Source organism: Lithobates pipiens, unplaced genomic scaffold (assembly GCF_037356315.1).
Source record: "Lithobates pipiens isolate NorthernLeopardFrog02 unplaced genomic scaffold, aLitPip1_a1.2 Scaffold_8, whole genome shotgun sequence".
NCBI lineage: Eukaryota > Metazoa > Chordata > Amphibia > Anura > Ranidae > Lithobates > Lithobates pipiens.
In genome coordinates, this window is record NW_027507903.1 from 279,608,651 (window position 1) to 279,627,137 (window position 18,487).

Below are 18,487 nucleotides of genomic sequence, written 5' to 3' on the forward strand. Positions count from 1 at the left end.
ATTTCACAGTTCCTTTTATACTGAACATGAAGCCTGTTGAGATGGAGCATGCTGTACTGTATATCCTTAGCTCGCACCCTGTTCCAGACAACATTAAAGTCAGAGACTAACATAACACGGGTATTTGCAAAGCCTAGCTCCTGGTGTTTTCTGGACTCTGCCAAGATCATGTCCCGATCTCTATAATTCAGGAATCTGACCATGAACTGAGGGAATGCACCAGGGGGGCGGGTTCCTGCAGGAACCCGTGGGCCCATTAAATCACATGTGGGAGCCAGCTCCCCCAAAGCCAAAAGTTGTTTGAAGAACTGTTCTGCAAACATGATGGGCTTTGCCCCCTCTGCAATCCCCACCACCCTCATGTTGTTCCTCCTCTGCCTGTCCTCTGCATCATCGGCTCTATGTTGCAGTGATCTCACCATATCCTGAAGCTCGGATAATTGAGTTCCTTGGGAATGGGAGGCATCTTCCACTTCGGAAATCCTGTCTTTGGCTGCAGTGAGCCGGCTCCGGATCTTATCCAGGTCATGCATGATCAGCATGCACCCAGTAGCTAAATGGTCTATCCTCACCATCACTGCAGCCTTACTGGCATTGAAAAAGCCTCCAGGATGAGTCTGGTTATGGCATCCTGAGCGATCGTCTGCTCTGGAGAGGCAGATCGGGAAGCCTCAGGGCTGTGACTCTGTGCCGCAGCGTTTGCCATCTTCTTGGTGCTCTTGGACATTTGAGTAGAAGGCAAGATGGTGGAGCCTTGTTCCGAACTTCGCGCAGAGCAGGTCTTGTGCTGATCTTTCTGTGCCTGGTGCCCGAATTTGGATGTTGCCTTGTTCATGTCCAAGAAGGTGTAGTCGTGACCACCAGCGCTGGAAACCAGGCAAGAAAGCTCCAAAAAACTGTTTTACAGAGGAGATGTGGAGCTCCTGAGAAACGCGTCCGGTCTTGTTCACATCTGGTCACACCACCTCCTCTCATGCAAAGAGTTTAAATTAGATGTAAACTCAATTCATAAAATTTGAGCTGGGCGCATATCTGCAATGTTTTGTTATCTCTCTTGAAAGTACTATGTCCCGTAGCTGTCTCCTGCTCTGCTCTTCTGTTATCAGCCTGATAACTCCTGACAAGTTCTCCTTCACACATGATAAAAGCAGCCTGAGTTTTGTGTTTTGGAGGATGCTATAAATTAGCAGAACCCTGAACTATTCAAGGAACAGAGCTGAAAGTCTCTACCAATATGGAGAGAGGGTGTGTGTGCGCCTTTCCTCCAATCAGCTGTCTTGGCTGTATGCAAAGACTTCTAGTGTTGAACAGGAAGATACAATCTGAACTTTCTAAACGGTATATAAAGCTGAAGATAGCAGATATACATGTAAAACTTTATGTAGGGAGATTTGTTTCATCCCATGTATCATCTGTAAACTTCACTAGGTATGTGTGAGGGTTTACATCCACTTTAAGGCGTCACACACATGCATATTGTAACATGCTTTACTGTAGAGCATGGCAGCACACATACCATGGTGTTCAACACAGTTCATTTTGATTAGCACCCAATACAGTAAACCAGTGAACACCAGATACAGCTATGTTCAGCACAGCCAAACGTACAGTAAGACGCTACTGGCAAAAAAGGGTGCAGGTCACATTTCAGGTCTGTTGTGGTGCAAGACAACACATTTATATCAATGGGCTGCCTTAAAGTGGTTGTAATGGTTTACGGTTTTTTTTTTCTTTCTTTTATGTTACTGCTCTATGCAATGGATTGCACAGATCAGCCCTGATCCTAATCTTCTGGGGTCCCCTAGTAGCTCTGCAGGCTCCTCCTCTTTTCAAATGCAAACTGTTTTCTGTAGGGGCACATTTGTGAGCTGTACTGTATGCGTCTATTGACATACACAGTGTGGCTGAGCCCTGCCCTTGCTCTTAGCTCACAAGATTTGATTGACAAATCTTGTGATTGGAGTGCCGAGCCTCCTGTGAGAAGAGGGGAGAGAAGGGGGTGGGGGTAGGGGGCTGGGCAGAACTGACCCGGAAAGCTTTTCTTCTTTTTATTTTTATTTTTTTTTTTTCCCTTCATGCAGAGAATGTATTAAAGTGTTGCTAAACCCACAACCGTAAAATCGGTCTGTATATGCAGTAAAGCATGCTGGTTATACTCCCTGTGGAACCTAGGAACCTAACAGAGCCTCTGGGACAAGCTGCACATGCTCAGTTTGGTGTGTATTGCTAGAGGGTTTTTTTTTTCTTTTTGGGAGAGTGCATGTGATCAGCACTGTCCAGACAGTGGGTCAGGGGAAAATGAAAAATCCTCCTACAAGCTACTAGGAACTGACAGAAGTCAGACTGCTGCTGATCAGATTTTTAGCAGCTTATATTTACAAACATAATTGTATTTCCATGTTCTGTGTACTGTGGGAGACAAGATGTAGTGAATGCAGGGTCCTGAGTTTAGTAACACTTTAAGGGCCACACAATAGTAGCACATTTTTGTGCCTTGAGGTGCATCAACTTGGACAGCCCATTCAAAATGAGTAGGCTATAAGGCACATCCCCTCAAGCCCAAAAATATTGGTTCTACTGAATTGTTTGCAGCATATCGCAATGCACACTGAAGAACTTGGAGTATAATAACCCCCAGCATTGCTGCCAGTTAGTGCAATAATAACCCTCAACATTAGTGTCAGTAGATGCCATAATAATCCCTCCATTATTGGTGACAGTCGATGTAATAACCCCTACCATTGGTGTCAGTGGATGCAATAATAACCCCCCAGATTGGTGCCAGTGAGTGCAATAGTAACCCACAGCTTTGGCATCGGTGGAAGCAATAATAAGTAGAGGTCGACCAATATATCGGCCGATATTTGCCGTTTTTTAATTAATCGGCATCGGCCGATTGTACTGATAAAAAGGCCGATTTATTACTACAGCACGACTTGCAAAAGACTTCTGTAATAGAAGTCAGTGTAAGTTGACTGAGTCTTCATAGAAGGTACTTTCCTCCTCTCTGGGCAGTCTGCCAAGAAAAGAGCAAAAAGATACAATGTTTACACTTGAATGAATGAACTCCTCTAAGTGCCCGTTCACACTACCGCAACTTGTCAGGCGACTTAGCCGCCTGACAAGTCGCGCTCCGTTCTGTACTATGGAACCGTTCTAATAGGAGCGACTCAAGTCACTCCGACTTAGAAAAAGGTTCCTGTACTATTTTTGGGGCGACTTCAAGCGACTTGCATTGACTTCTATACAGAAGTCATTTTGCAAGTCGCCGCTGAAGTTGTGTGCAGGCCGCGTCTGTGAGTCGCGCTGCAAGTCGCGTCGCCCCTGTGTGAACGGGCAATCAATGTGTAGAGTTCTCAGTTTAACCATTTAAAGACTAAATCTTTTCTGACACTTGTTGCTTACAAGTAAACATCCTGTATTTTCTGCCAGAAAATCACTTTGAACCCCCAAAAATTCTATATCTATATATCAGAGATCCCAGGGAATAAAATAGCGGTTGTTGCAATACTTTGTCACACGGCATTTGCGCAGCGGTCTTTCAAATGCAATTTTTTGGGGGAAAAAATACAATAATGATTAAAAAAAAAACGAAAACGGTAAAGTTAGCCCATTTTTTTTTTTTCCCCAAAAGTTTTGACTACCTGTTCTTATTTAATATATAGGTTGGTTTTTTTTTTTATTTTTTTTTATTTTGCTAAATCATACATATAAGTGAACTGATTGGAGGTTTTTTTTTTTGTTTAATGTTTTTAAATGTAAGAAATTTTCTGCATCACTTATGAAGGCCGCTTTCACACTGGAGCGGGCAGGCGTTGATGGTAAAACGCTGCTAGTTTTGGGGCGCTTTACCATAATTTTAGCGGTGCTATTCGGCTGCTAGTGGGGCGCATATAACCCAGCTAGTGGCCGAGGAAGAGGTTAAATGCGCCCGTGAAGCACCGCTGCCAAATCGCATTAGATGCACTTCGGCAGTGGTGCCCATTCATATCAATGGGGAGGAGTGGTATACACCACTCCAAACGTGCTGCTTGCAGGACTTTTTTTTTTTTTTGTTTTTTGTTTTTTAACATCCTGCCAGCGCATCACCTCTGTGTGAAAGCACTCTGTCTTTCACACAGACTGCAGGGGAGCCATTTTACAGGTGCTATTTTTAGCCCAAAAGAGCCTGAAAAACGCCCCAGTGGGAAAGGTGTGTTAGATTTTATGAGATAAAGGGGGGTTAAAAAAAAAAATTGGCCCGAACATATCAGCCATCGGCCGCCATGATTTCTAAATATCGGCATCAGCCAGAGAAAAACCCATATCGGTCGACCTCTAATAAGCCCCCGAAATCGATGCCAGTCAGTTCAGTAATAACCCCAGCATTGATGTCGGTGGATGCAGTAATAACCTCCAACATTGGTGTCAGTGAGGGCAATAAAAACTGTCAACATTGGTGTCAGTGGACACAATAACCCCTAATATTGGTGTCAGTGCAATATTAATCCCCCAACACTGGTCTCAGTACTAATAATCCTCTCTCCTGCCCACCTTCCGCGTTGGTGGTCAGTGACAGTGAAACTTAACCCTCTATATAAAGTGTAAAGAGACAATCAGCCCCAAAAGAAAATGAATCTAAATACCAGTGTAAATACAATAAAAATATCCCCACAGCTGCTGTAACACTCGCAGTGATTCACCACACTTAATAATAAAAATGTCCTTATAGTGCAGCGCTGTGTGTCTTTAGATCATTACATACAAAATGAATTTCCATACAATGATAAATATCATAGTGCAACCAGTCTATGCAACCAGTGTATGAAATGCAATCACCGCTGTGTATATCCGTCCTCTGAGATCAATAGCACGTGCACGCCATCACCAGCCAAATTGCCTGCTCACCTCACAGATGAGTTAAAGTTCAGGGGAAAAAAAAAAAAGACCGAAAGAAGAGGAGCAGAGCCCGTGCAACCAGTAGGCTCCATCATGGATGAGTTAAAAACTCAGGAAAAGATCTCTCTTTAATTCCTCGATCTTTCTCCTCCATGTCTCAATAGCAGGAACTCCTATATTCCCCAGACTGTAGGTTTGTACTGGTAACTTCACTTCGGTAACTTCCAGGAAACTCTCCTCCTTTCCCTCATTACAGCTCAGCTCCGATTTTCTCAATACAATTATTGACATGTAATAACAAACACAGATACCATATAGTGTGCTCTGTTTGTACCTTTTATTAAAAAAGCCCGCCAATAAAAGGCACACTTACAAGATACAAAGGTTAAAACGGCATATAAAAAAGTCTGCTTCATCTACTGATGAAGCCCAATGAGAGGGTGACACGTTTTAGAGGGGAGGAGCCGAGCCCGTGACATCACGCAGTCATTGTGAGTCCATGCTGTGATGAAGAAGCAGACGTTTTTTATATATGCTGTTTTAACCTTTGGATCTTGTAAGTGTGCCTTTTTTATTGGGTGCTTTTTTTAATAAAAGTACAGAGAGCACTATGGTATCTGTGTTTTTGTTTTTACATGTCAATAATCGTATTGAGAAAAGAAGAGCTGAGCTGTAAGGAGGAGCGTGTTTCCTGGAAGTTACGCAAGTGAAGTTACCAGTACAAACGTGCAGCCTGGAGAATATAGGAGTTCCTGCTATTGAGACATGGAGGAGAAAGATCATGGAGGAATTAAAGAGATCTTTTCCTGAGTTTTTAACTCATCCGTGAGGGAGCCTACTGGTTGCACGGGCTCTGCTCCTCCTTCGTTCTGTCTTTTTTTTTTTTTTTCTCTCTTTCTTTCTTTCTTTCTTTCTTTCTTTCTTTCTTTCTTCTTTCTCTTTTTTCTTTTCTTTTCTTTTCTTTTCTTTTCTTTTCTTTTCTTTTCTTTTTCTTTTTCTTTTTTCTTTTCTTTTTTTCTTTCTTCTCACAGAGAGCGTTCCAGTGCCTGGCACTGTTCTGCCACTCTGCTGCTGTCACTTTAACTGGTACCCAATAGTTCATGGGCACCAGGATGTTAAGGTATCACATTGGACTGGTGTAGCAGACAGGTTAAAACCCCTGGTAGGATTTTTGGTAATCTATGCCTCTCTAAGGGCCCTTTCTCACTAGTAGCCGGGGTATGGGTAAAAACAGGCAGCTGATCTGTGGTTTTACTGTCCCTGGGCTGCCCAACAGACACTGACATTACAGCCCGAGTAACACATGAGGCATTATTATTGCAATATTAGCGGATTGCAACATTTTTTTTTTTTTTCTTACCCACTAACTTGTGTTCATCAGCTAAAAGTAAATGTGCATTCCGAGAAGGCACCATACCTACTCCACTAGACTACTTGATAAATAATTTTTTGGTCAAGTATAATGTGCTTAGGACAGGTCCTACAGAATTCAGGAGCCACGTACAGCAGAATGTTGGCATAATAAAATCTGAAGGAGCTTTTAGTGTTATTTCAGCCTCTGATTCAGGGAAAGAAAACTAATTTGCTCAAGGTCGTGCTTATAAAAGGCCGCATTGAGGATGGAAATTCAGGGTCCTGCCATTTAATCATACCGCTACCATTCCTTTGAAACCCGCTCAGTGCTAACACAATGTTATGGAAGTGTAACACGATCCTGACAAAATGGTATTTGTGCAGTTTTTGTGGCAGGAACATACCATGAGGAAAATCGATGCTAAAATAATTACCTTCAGGTAGCAAATTCTGGCTAGATCATTTCTCTTTGTAAAGATTATGCGTCCGGCGTTAGAGAAACAAAATGTGTCTGCTCTGTAGATTCTAAAAGAATTTCTGAAATAACAGACCGTATTTTGTGGCTGATTGTAGAAATGACATAACAAAGGACGCTGCATGTTCCTAATAATATAATCAATAATATTGCGTATAGCTGCGGCAAAGAAAGGGAACCATTAGCAAAGCACCAGTAAAACAAAAAAAGAGAATACCCTTTACGCTCAGTACAGGAATAATGTTTTTTTTAAAGCTGATCGTTTTTAGGCCACTTTCTAGACCACCAGACCCATCCATTCTTTTTTTTTTTTTTGATGGAAAAGAATAGAGAAAGAAGATGAATAAAAATATGAACAGGGCATGTAGATTGGCACGTGTTGCAGGTAGCTATGTTGCTGAAAAGGAGAGCAGAATTGCCATATACCAGCTGTTTAGCTTGTGTTGCTTAGATTAGATCTGTTTTAAAGATTAACTTCAGGCCGATATAAAGACTACTAATTTGTGCAGTTATGGTTGTATCAAAAATGATTACTTTTATTTTTAAATGCAACTGGTGCACATAACTATGTTTTGAGTTGATATTGGCCTCTTGGAATAGCAGTACTAAATTAGATGTGCTGCATGTATACTTTGACATAGAAGCATGCTGAGAGAAGGAAAGAGCAGAGCGAATTGAAGGCTGCACTTAGAATTTTTGAATTCTTCAATTTCTAGTTACAATCTGGACCTGGGGCTGACCTTATAATGCTCAAGGTGATGCTAAACACATACTGTTTACTTTTACAGTGTCCCTTCTCTTTCTGTATATGGATGAGGGCACTGAGATTTAAAAAAAAATTTAAAATAATTAAAGTACCTTTTTCACATTTAATAAACAGCTGTCACATATCCCAGGTCTTTCGCTTCCTGTCTGTTGGGAAACATAAGCAGGAGGAGTTTCTAGTCCTCTGCTACTGTTCACTTGTTCAATTAAAAAAAAAGCCTTTGGGATACAGAGTAAAAATAAATGATATCAAACTTTAAACATGTGCATAAATACAGTCTAAACCATGGTTATAAAAAGTACTGTAGCATTGATCTATTAATAAATGGATATGTGCAAAAAAAAATAAAAAATCAATAAACTGTTTTCAATTGTCACACAAATATATATTTGAAGTGAAATCTTTATTATTTTTGGAAATGCACATAGTACGTGCAGATTTGTGGCAGGCACAGGCTGTGTCTTAGAGTAAGGAGGAGGCGAAGCCTCCATCAGTATACATATATAATATGCCCCCCCTATTGTGTTTAGCCGGTTAGTGGGCGTAGAGGAGGAGCAAGGGAGTGGGGTGTCATTTACCACTGTGTAGAGCCACACATGTGGGCGTATATAGTCACATGGGCTGCTCAGATGTGATGGAGAGAAAATAAATGCTCAGCATAGAAACGCGTAAGCACTGAGCATGTGCAGAGCTGCCAAAACTGCTCTGCAAAATTCCTAGGGGAATTGGGGACATAAACAGAAGGTGGAGATGGAGAACAGCAGGCACAACCAGGGTTGTGTTTTTGTTTTTGCAGAATACAGAAAATTAATTTCATAGCGTCAGCGATAGTATGAATGCCATTTATTGATTAGCTTTTTTTTTTATGATGTGGGTTTAGTGACACTTTTTAACTGTTGTAAAAAAAAAAAAAAAAAAAAAAAACTGCGGTAAAAAGTTAGGTCATCAACCTAGCTTTGCTGTCTGGCTTGGCTATGTAATTGCAGATAAATAAATAAAATACAAATCCTTTGGCAAATCGGCTCCCCTGTACGTATTTTACATGTCTACTTGCCTGAAGTTTGGCTTTAAACTTGATCCGTCTAAGATTAACCAGTATGTGGGATTAAGTGAGCTATTCTATCACCATGGAAGTCTGCGATAATGATTATAGAGTAGGATGGAAATTCTGCTTGCATGACTGCATTTGTATGCAAGTCGCATTTGTATTTTTATGAAAATCAACTAGAGTAATGAAAACAATTTGTGTCTGCAAATCTATTGTATCCTTATAGTAGTGGATAGAAAATGCAGGCTGCAGACAAAGGTAGATCAGCTGGAAGGTCAAGTGTTTTGGCTCAATAATAACTAGTAGTTCAGGCAAATATGACATTTCAATCCGTTTTGTTTTGTGGCAGCACTGAATATTTACATGTCAGCTAAGTACAGTATGTAGTAGCTGAGCTCCATTTATTTAGTTTATATGCAGGTGGAGGAGAAACTGACAAGATCTGGCCATCTAAGGGACATATTATAACTGAGAACTATCACTGAATGTGTCTGCTTGTATTAGATTCTACAACAAAATATCTGTAAAAATGTCACTTTGTGTTTGTTGCAGGTTAATGTTGGGAAAATGGATTCCCCGATTGAGAAGTGGAATCTGATTATTGGAAATCTGGCTTTAAAGCAGGTATTTATTTTTGCTGCATGCTTCCAATCTTGCATACATCCCTACTTTTTTAATATCAAGGTACCGACAAAAATGATTGCTTTTTAAAGTGAAAGTTCACCCCAGAATTACGCTTTAAAAGTATGCATAATGATAAATGCATAGCGCTTTGTTTGATTTCTGTCTGCACTCTGGTTGTCCAGCAATCACATTGGAAACTGTTGCCCATTTACCAGCGAAACTATACATCTCATGGTGTCACTCAGACACTCTGGTGCTATCTACATCTTTGACAGCAACACATGACATGTCACAGGGTGTGTGTATATATAGCATAGGGTGGCTGAGTGACACTATGAGTTGCATGAGGTCAGTGGTAAATGGCTTGAAGTTTCCGGTGCTGATTCTGGACAACCTGAGAGTGGACAGATATCAAACATGGTGCTGTGCGTTTATCAAGGTACATGTGTTTTTTTTTTTTTTGGGTTAATCTTCCAGGGTGAACTTTTATCAAATCTATACTGCTACTCTTTTAGTCTCATCTGTATGTGCTCTTTACTGTATATGCCTATAGACAACATTTTCACATAACATAGCAGATAACATAAGTTGCATGTAAGATTAACCACTTGCTTACTGGGCACTTAAACCCCCCTCCTGTCCAGACCAATTTTCAGCTTTCAGCGCTAATGCACTTTGAATAACAATTGCGCAGTCATACAACACTGTACCCCAGGGATCTCAAAGTACCGGCCCGCGGACCATTTAAAAATGGCCCGCAGGCAGGGCCGATCCAGTTCCGTCGGAATTCCACTCAAGCTGTCTTGCCTACACACGGTCACACCAAATTTCGATCGTTTAGAACGCGGTGACATACAGCACGTACGACTGGACTAGAAAAAGGAAGTTCAGTAGCCAGTAGCCAATGGCTTCTGTCTCGTAGTTGAATCTGAGCATGCGTGATTTTTGGCGTGTCGGAATTGCATACACCGCTGCAGCCCGAAGAGAGAACAGAGCAGGGGAAGGAGCGGAGGAAGGATCCGCTCATCGATCCTCCCATCGCCCCACCCACCTAGGCACTGACTTCAGGGCTGGAGCTTGTGTTCTCTGGGTCTCCTGTCACTAGGCCTGTGTGGAAGCCAGGAGCAGAGAGGACTCTGGAGGCAGATGATCCTGACTGCCAGGAGAGGTGAGTGAGCCATCACTGAGGCAAAGTTTTTAGTGGGGTGACTGGAGTAGAAAGGTGTGGAGTGTGGGGGTTAATTGCTGACACCAGTGTGGGGGGTTAATAATGTGTTTTGCTGACATCCGTGCTGGGTATAGTGTAGTATATTATTGCTGGTATCGTTTATTGTTTTTGAAAGTTTGCATGCGGCCCCCATGGGATATGAAAACTTGTCATGTGGCCCTCTGACAATTTGAGTTTGAAACCCCTGCTGTACCCAAATGAAATTTTTATCATTCTTTTCCCCCCATAAATAGAGCTTTCTTTTGGTGGTATTAGAGCACCTCCTGCGGTTTTTATTTTTTGTTAAAAAAAAAAAGTCTAAAGACCGAATTAAAAAATTTTTTTTATATATATTTTTCTCCTTCATTGATTTACGCTGATGAGGTGGCAGTGATGGGGACTGATGGGTGGCAATAATGGGCACTGATCAGCACTGGTTGGTTACACTGAGGGACAGCACTACTAGGTGGCACTGATTGGCACCACTGGTGGGCATTGATAGGTGGCACTGTGGGCACTGGCAGGGGGTACTGGTGGCACAGATGAGGCAGAATTGCCTCTTCCTCTTCAGGACCGATGTCCCTTGCATATAAGCCCGTGATTGGCTTTTTTTTTTCTCCTTACGCTGTTAGCGTGAGGAGAAAATAACAACCGATTACCGAGCTTTTGTTTACATCGTGTGATCAGCTGTCATTGGCTGACATCTGATCACGTGGTAAGGGGCTGGGATTAGCCCCCTTTTGAGTACGTCTCTACCAGCTTTGCACATCTAGAGTGACTTTTTTTTTTTTTTTACCCATTCTTCTCTATAAAATAGCTCAAGCTCTGTCAGATGATGAGATGGAGAACATCTGTGAACAGCAATTTTCAAGTCTTGCCACAGATTCTCAATTGTATTTAGGTCTTGACTTTGACTGGGCCATTCTAACACATGAATATGCTTTGATCTAAACCATTCCATTGTAGCTCTGGCTGTATGTTTACGGTTGTTGTCCTGCTGGAAGGTGAACCTCTGCCCCAGTCTCAAGTCTTTTGCAGACTCCAACAGGGTTTTTTTCTAAAATTACCCTGTATTTGGCTCCATCAATCTTCCCATCAACTCTGACCAGCTTCCTTGTCCCTGCTGAAGAAAAGCACCCCCAGCACCTGATGCTGACGCTACCATGTTTCAAGTTTTCCTCCACACAGTGTTTGGCCTTTGGGGCAAAAAGTAACATTTTGGTCTCGTCTGACCAGAGCACCTTCTTCCACATGTTTTCTGTGTCCCTCACATGGCTTCTCGTAAACTGCAAGTGAGACTTCTTTATGGCTTTCTTTCAACAATGGCTTTGTTCTTGCCACTCTTCGATAAAGGCCAGATTTGCGGACTAATAGTTGTCCTGTGGACAGATTCTCTCACCTGAGCCTCTTGGCTGCTTCTCTGATGCTCTCCTAGCCCAGCCTGTCCGTTTAGTTGGACGGTTAGGTTTTGCCATGTTTGCAGTTGTGCCATACTCTTTCCATTATCGAATGATGGATTAAACTGTGCTCTGTGAGATGTTCAAAGCAAGGTTATAACCTAACTTTGCTTTAAAAGTCTCCACAACTTTACTCTATTTACTAAGTAGGTGACTTCAGAAGACTCCACAAGATCTTAGGGGTATCGGAGTAAAGGGCGATTGAAAAAAAAATGATGTGCCATGTGATGGTCTATTACCGTATTTAACGGCGTATAACACGCACCTTTTCCCCCTTTAAAATCGGGGGAAAGTCGTGGGTGCGTGTTATACGCCGATCCCCACTGTCTGTGAGGCTAAAATACTGAGCGGCGCCGAAAAAGACCGAGCCGTCTGCTCGGCTCCGCTCGTAGTCCTGCCTCCCTGGTGTTTCTGGAGCGAGTGCTGCTGAAAAAGACCGAGCCGACTCTACTGTGTACTCGGCTCGGCTTGCAGTCCCGCCCATTCTGGGCGGGACTGCGATCCGAGCCAAGCCGAATACACAGTAGTCGGCTCAGTCTTTTTCGGCAGCGCTCGCTATTGCTTCTCCTGAGTATGGGGATACTGCCTTCAGGCTTTCTAAGGGCATCATTTTTTTTTTTTTTTGATTTCACTCCTCCCTGCCTATCACAGTTTCAGAGGCCATAAAATGCCCAGATAGCACAACCCCCCCAAATGATCCTATTGTGGAAAGGTGACGCCCTAAACTATTTGCTGAGAGGCATGTTAAGTATTTTGCAGATCTTTTTGTCACAAAGTTTTGAAAATAGAAAAAAAAAAGTTTTCCTCTTTTCTTTTTCATTGTCAAAAACCAATGAGAAGTGCCAAATACTCACCATGCCTCTTGGCAAACTTTCCAAAATGGGGTAATTTGAGGGGGTGGTGTGGGTTGTTCTATCTGGACATATCATGGCCTCCGTAAATGTGAATTGGTAGTAAGTAAAATCGCCATTTTACGCTCTTAGCCTGAAGGCGGTGATTTACCAGAGCCGTCAGCAGCGGCGGAGGCAATTGCGTCCTGTTGTTAGCTGTGCATGGAGACGAGGGTAAGATGACCGATCCATCTCCATACAATTGAATTGCTGGGCGGAAGCAACTTCAAAAATGTCACTTCCGCCCACAGCTCTTATAAGGCCATTTAAAAAAATAAATAAAAATTAATAATTTTAAATGACAATTTTTTTTTTTTTTTACTTGCATTTTAGTCTAAATATGAGATCCGAGGTCTTTTTGACCCCAGATCTCATATTTAAGAGGTCCTGTCATGCTTTTTTTCTATTACAAGGGATGTTTACATTCCTTGTAATAGGAATAAAAGTGACCTTTTTATTTTTTTTAAACTATAAAAATAAAAAATTAAAAGGTAAAAAAAAAAAATGTAAACGCGTCCTGTCCCAATGAGCTTGTGTGTGACGTGAACACAAACGTGAGTAGCGCCTGCATATGAAAATGGTGTTTAAACCACAGAGGTGAGGTACCGCAGCGATCGGTAGAGCCAGAGCAAGTCCTAGACCTCCTTTGTAAATCAAAACATGCAACCTGTAGAATTTTTTTAAACATCGCTTAAGGAGATTTTTAAGGGTATAAGTTTGTCGCCATTCCACGAGCGGGTGCAATTTTGAAGCGTGACATGTTGGGTATCAATTTACTCAGCGTAACATTCTTTCACAATATATAAAAAAAATGGGCTAACTTTACTGTTGTCTTATTTTTTTTAATGAAAGTGGTTTTTTTTCGAAAAAAAAGGTGTGCGTGTAAGACCGCTGCGCAAATACGGTGTGACAGAATGTATTGCAACGACCGCCATTTTATTCTCTAGGGAGTTGGAAATAAATGTATAATGTTTGGGGTTTTAAGTAATTTTCTAGCAAAAAAAAACAAAAACAAACAACAAATCTCAGAAAGAGGCTCGTCCTTAAGTGGTTAATGGCTGTGTGTTGAGGTATTTTGAGGGAACGGCAAATGTACACTGTTATACAAGCTGTACACTCACTACTTTACATTGTAGCAAAGTGTCAATTTTTTCAGTGTTGTTTAAACTGGTAGTCCATACATGGTTTTTAATTTGATCTTCTATATTTACCACCAACTATGTGGTGGGAGGGCCTGCGTGATTGGATGTACAATCGCATTGTAACGTGTGGCCAGTCCTAAAAGGGCTCTGGCAAAGTTTGAATGCCAGAGTAGTTGAATGATAGGCTCAACGTTTTAATGGATTCTTCATTCATTTTTTATTTTTTATTGTAGAATGCAGCAGACTGAGTAAAACTCCCTAATTTAGGTTTGCAAGGGCTGTGGTAGGGTCATAGTCAGAAATTCCAGTAAGTAAATCCTCAATGGGCTAATTTTGCTGTGACAATATACTACATAATCCTGGGGATTAGATAAATTACAGGAAAAATGAAATCAAAAGTCGTCTTGATCGTATTTGGAAAAATAAAATCACAAATAAGTTTATAATGTATTTTTGTTATAACTGATGTGAATACATTTTTCTGTTTTCATAATGTTCTCCCAGTTCAATAATACTTTGTTTCTCTCTGCAGGTACAAGCAACGGTGGTTGGGTTTTTGGCTGCTGTTGCAGCAGTTATTTTAGGCTGGATTCCAGAGGGCAAATACCGTCTGGACCATGCAATACTCCTCTGTTCTAGTAGTGTAGCGACTGCTTTCATCGCATCACTTCTTCAAGGTAAGCTTGCTACACTATAGAAGAGAAAAAAGCTAGCCTTTCCAGTGTTTATTCTTTGAAGATCTATATTTTTTTTTTTCATCAGGTTATAATTTTATTAAGCCCAGGTTTACACCAGTGCGATCACCAGTGCGATCACCAGTGCGATCAGACATCGCACCTGCGGTGCGGATCACATGCGATGTCTGTGAGATGCGTGTTCAGCCATAGAGTTGTAGGGCTAAACTCGCATTAGATTCAGAGTAAAAAATGCAGGAACTTGCTTTTCCCTGCACTAGAATCGGATCGCATGGGTGTTCTCACCTATGCGATCCGATTCTTGTCCGAGTTCATAGTTTGCACTGCGATCTGTGAACCGATCTGGGGGTGTCATTAACAATGTAATGACACCCACAGTGGTTCGCAGAAGACAGAGTAAACTGTCTGTGGGAGAGGAGGGATGTGGGAACCAGCGCTGTAATCGTGCTCGTTCCCGCATTGCATCAGTGTGAACCTAGGGTATGCTTCTCAAGTAATAGATGTATTTAATAAATGTATAAAAAGTGAGTGAGATGAAAAGTGCCCCCACTTTGCTACCCCCAGCCATGTATATTCATTGCTCTATGTTCCGTCACTTTTGTGCTGCAGCAATTTGACCATAGGTAAGCTATAGTCTGTGTTTACCCCCAGTGGTAGACAGTACTGCCTCTCCACATGAGGGTTTTAGCCCGACGACTGAGATAGGGCACTGTTCCCTATATCGGAAGCACCACTCTAATACAGCGTTGGAGTTGGGCCGAGTTCACACTGGTGTGCTGCGCTTTAACCTCTGCACCAGTGTATGTGTGGTTTAGGTGTGTTTTACATGCGTTTTTAGCCGTGGCCCACTTGACTACTATTAGTCTTTGCTGGGGTTTTTCACCTTCCTCTGGATTAACTAAGGGTGAAGGATTGTGTATATGAGATTTGTATGATTTTATTTTATTTTATTTTTATTTTTTTCTTTAACTAGATGGACTTGTGTCTTTTTTTTTTTTTTTTTTTTTTTTCAAACTGACTATGTAACTGTTAGGTTGTGTGTTTTTTTTCCACGTTTTCTGAAAGCGAAACAAAGAGGTAGCATGCAAACTTTTGATGTTTTCAGAAAATGCAGCAAAAACATGTGACCAAATAGTAGTCAATGGAACTGCAGCTAATAAATGCATGTAAAACGCCCCTAACGATAAGGTTCAGGAGGGCAGTATTTTTAATATGAAGCCAAGATCAAGAACATGAGGACATGACATCAAAGTAGCATTAGGAAAGTTCAAAACTAATCTCGGAAAGTTTTTTTCTTTTACCAAAAGGGTAGTTAGTTAATGCTTGGAAAAGACCTTCAGCAGAGGTAGGGAGTCCATCAACAATAAGTCCTGGTTCACACTATGAATCGCACAGAAATCGCAGCACAGTACTGTCTAATTCACATGCAATGCAGTGCAATTTGAGCCCATTCATTTTGAATGGGCTCAAATCATACCACATTGCACCAAAGTAGTGCATGCACCAATTTTTGAAACACATTGCAACTGCATTGTATGGTGTTTTTGTGCCATGCGATCTGGTGCAGGCAAACACATTGCGTTTGCAATTTGGGGTGTCATTAAAATTGCACGGTCACCCGCCGCAGATCGCAAGGGCAGTGTGATTTGAAAGCAGTGCTGGAAAAACCTCACAGATCACACTTTTCTAACACCATGTTCTATTTTTAATCGGGGGTTCAAACATGATTGGGACAAACATAAATCTAAAGTCAGACAAAACCCGTGTGAACCCAGCCTTAAGCTGGCCATGCATTATATCATTTTCTTGTACAATTTTCCTTTTAGATTTACCAAAGCCATATAATATGAGGTCAGACCTAAACGCTCTCAATTTGTAAACAGGCAGGCCCTTGCTGTACATAGTTAAAGGGTAATCCAAAGGAAATTGAATAAGAAAATTGTATGTTTGGCCAGCTTTAGGGCTTTGATGGAGCAGGGAGGCCATTAATGTCTAAACCGCTGGGGACAAAAGTGAGTACACTCCTAAGTAAAAATGTCCAAATTGGTCCCAATTAGCCATTTTCCCTCCCCGTTGTCATATGACTAAATAGTGTTACAAGGTCTCAGGTGTGAATGGGGAGCAGGTATGTTAAATTAGGTGTTATCGCTCTCACTCTCTCATGCTGGTTACTGGAAGTTCAATAGGGCACCTCATGGCAAAAATCTCTGAGGATTTAAAAAAAAAAGGGGGAAAAGAAATTGTTGCTCTACATGAAGATGGCCTAGGCCAGTGATGGCGAACCTTGGCACTCCAGATGTTTTGGAACTACATTTCCCATGATGCTCATGCACTCTGCAGTGTAGTGGAGCATCATGGGAAATGTAGTTCCAAAACATCTGGGGTGCAAAGGTTCGCCATCACTGGCCTAGGCTATAAGAAGGTGCCAAGAGCCTGAAACAGAGCTACAGCACAGTGGACAAGACTATACAGCTGTTTTTAACAGGTCAGATTCCACTCAGGACAGGCCTCGCCATGGTCGACCAAAGATGTTGAGTGCACGCGCTGAGCGTCATATCCAGAGGTTATCTTTGGGAAATGGATGCATTAGTGCTTCCAGCATTGCTGCAGAGGTTGAAGGGGTGGTGGGGTCAGCCTTTTAGTGCTCAGACCATGCGCCGCATACTACATCAAATTGGTTTGCATGGCTGCCATCCTCGAAGGAAGCCTCTTCTAAAGATGGACAAGAAAGCCTGCAAACAATTTGCTGAAGACAAGCAAACCACAGGACATGGATTACTGGAATCATGTTCTGTGGTCTGATGAAACCATGATAAACTTATTTGGTTCAGATTGTGTCAAGCGTGTGTGGCAACAACCAGGTGAATTAGTACAAAGACAAGGTTGTCTTGCCTACAGTCAAGCTTGGTGGTGGAAGTGTAATGGTCTGTGGCTGCATGAGTGCTGCTGGCACTGGGGATCTACAGTTCATTGAGAGAAACATGAATGCCAACATGTACTGTGACATACTGAAGCAGAGCATGATTCCCCTCCCTTCAGAGACTCCAAACACATCCAGGATGACCACTGCCTTGCAAAAGAAGCTGACGGTAAAGGTGATGTACTGGCCATTCATGTCTCCAGGCCTAAACCCTATTGAGCATCTGTGGGGCATCCTCAAACAGAAGGTGGAGAAGCGCAATGTCTTTAACATCCACCAGCTCTGTGATGTCATCATGGAGGAGTGGAAGAGGACTCCAGTGGCAACCTGTGAAGCTCTTGTGAACTCCATGCCCAAGAGGGTTAAGGCAGTAACACAAAGTATTCACCACTCAGGCCATCGAGGTGCAGTGTCTCTCCAGATGCTTGCCCCGTCTCACTACCATGGTCCTGTATCATCTGCTTGGCATGGGACCAATAAAGATTTCTGTCGAGCAAACTTTTTGTTCCAGTGTGCACCCACTTTTTCTTCTACAGGGTTAAGGCAGTGCTGGAAAATAATGGTGGCCACACAAAATATTGTCACTTTGGGCCCAATTTGGACATTTTCACTTTTGTTGCCAGCAGTTTAGACATTAATGGCTGTGTTGAGTTATTTTGCATGGTCAAGACATTTACACTGTCATACAAGCTGTACACTCACTACTACATTGTAGAAAAGTGTCATTTCTTCATTGTTGTCACGTGAAAAGATATAATATTTTTACAAAAATGTCAGGGGTGTACTCACTTTTGTGAGATACTGTATCATTAAAACATCATAATTAAGCAGGCTTGGTGTACAAATATTATTTTTTTTATTTATTTTTTTCCCTTGATACTCCAGGTATAATCATGGTAGGAGTAATTGTTGGATCAAAGAAAACCGGGATAAACCCAGACAATGTTGCCACTCCAATTGCTGCTAGTTTTGGGGATCTTATCACCCTTGCTATATTGGCATGGATAAGTCAAGGTCTTTACACCTGCATCG

The 18,487-nt window shown here is 41.9% G+C and overlaps 1 protein-coding gene across 3 annotated transcripts in view; it reads left to right on the forward strand.

Moving 5' to 3' along the window:
* The window catches only part of SLC41A2 (solute carrier family 41 member 2), a 154,028-nt gene that overhangs the window by 58,057 nt on the left and 77,484 nt on the right, over window positions 1-18,487 (forward strand). For all 3 annotated transcript variants that reach the window (XM_077472106.1, XM_077472107.1, XM_077472108.1), the window contains exons 4-6: window positions 9,073-9,144; window positions 14,373-14,517; window positions 18,341-18,487. In XM_077472106.1, the coding sequence (XP_077328232.1) occupies window positions 9,073-9,144; window positions 14,373-14,517; window positions 18,341-18,487 (364 nt within the window). The remainder of the gene's footprint in view (window positions 1-9,072; window positions 9,145-14,372; window positions 14,518-18,340) is intronic.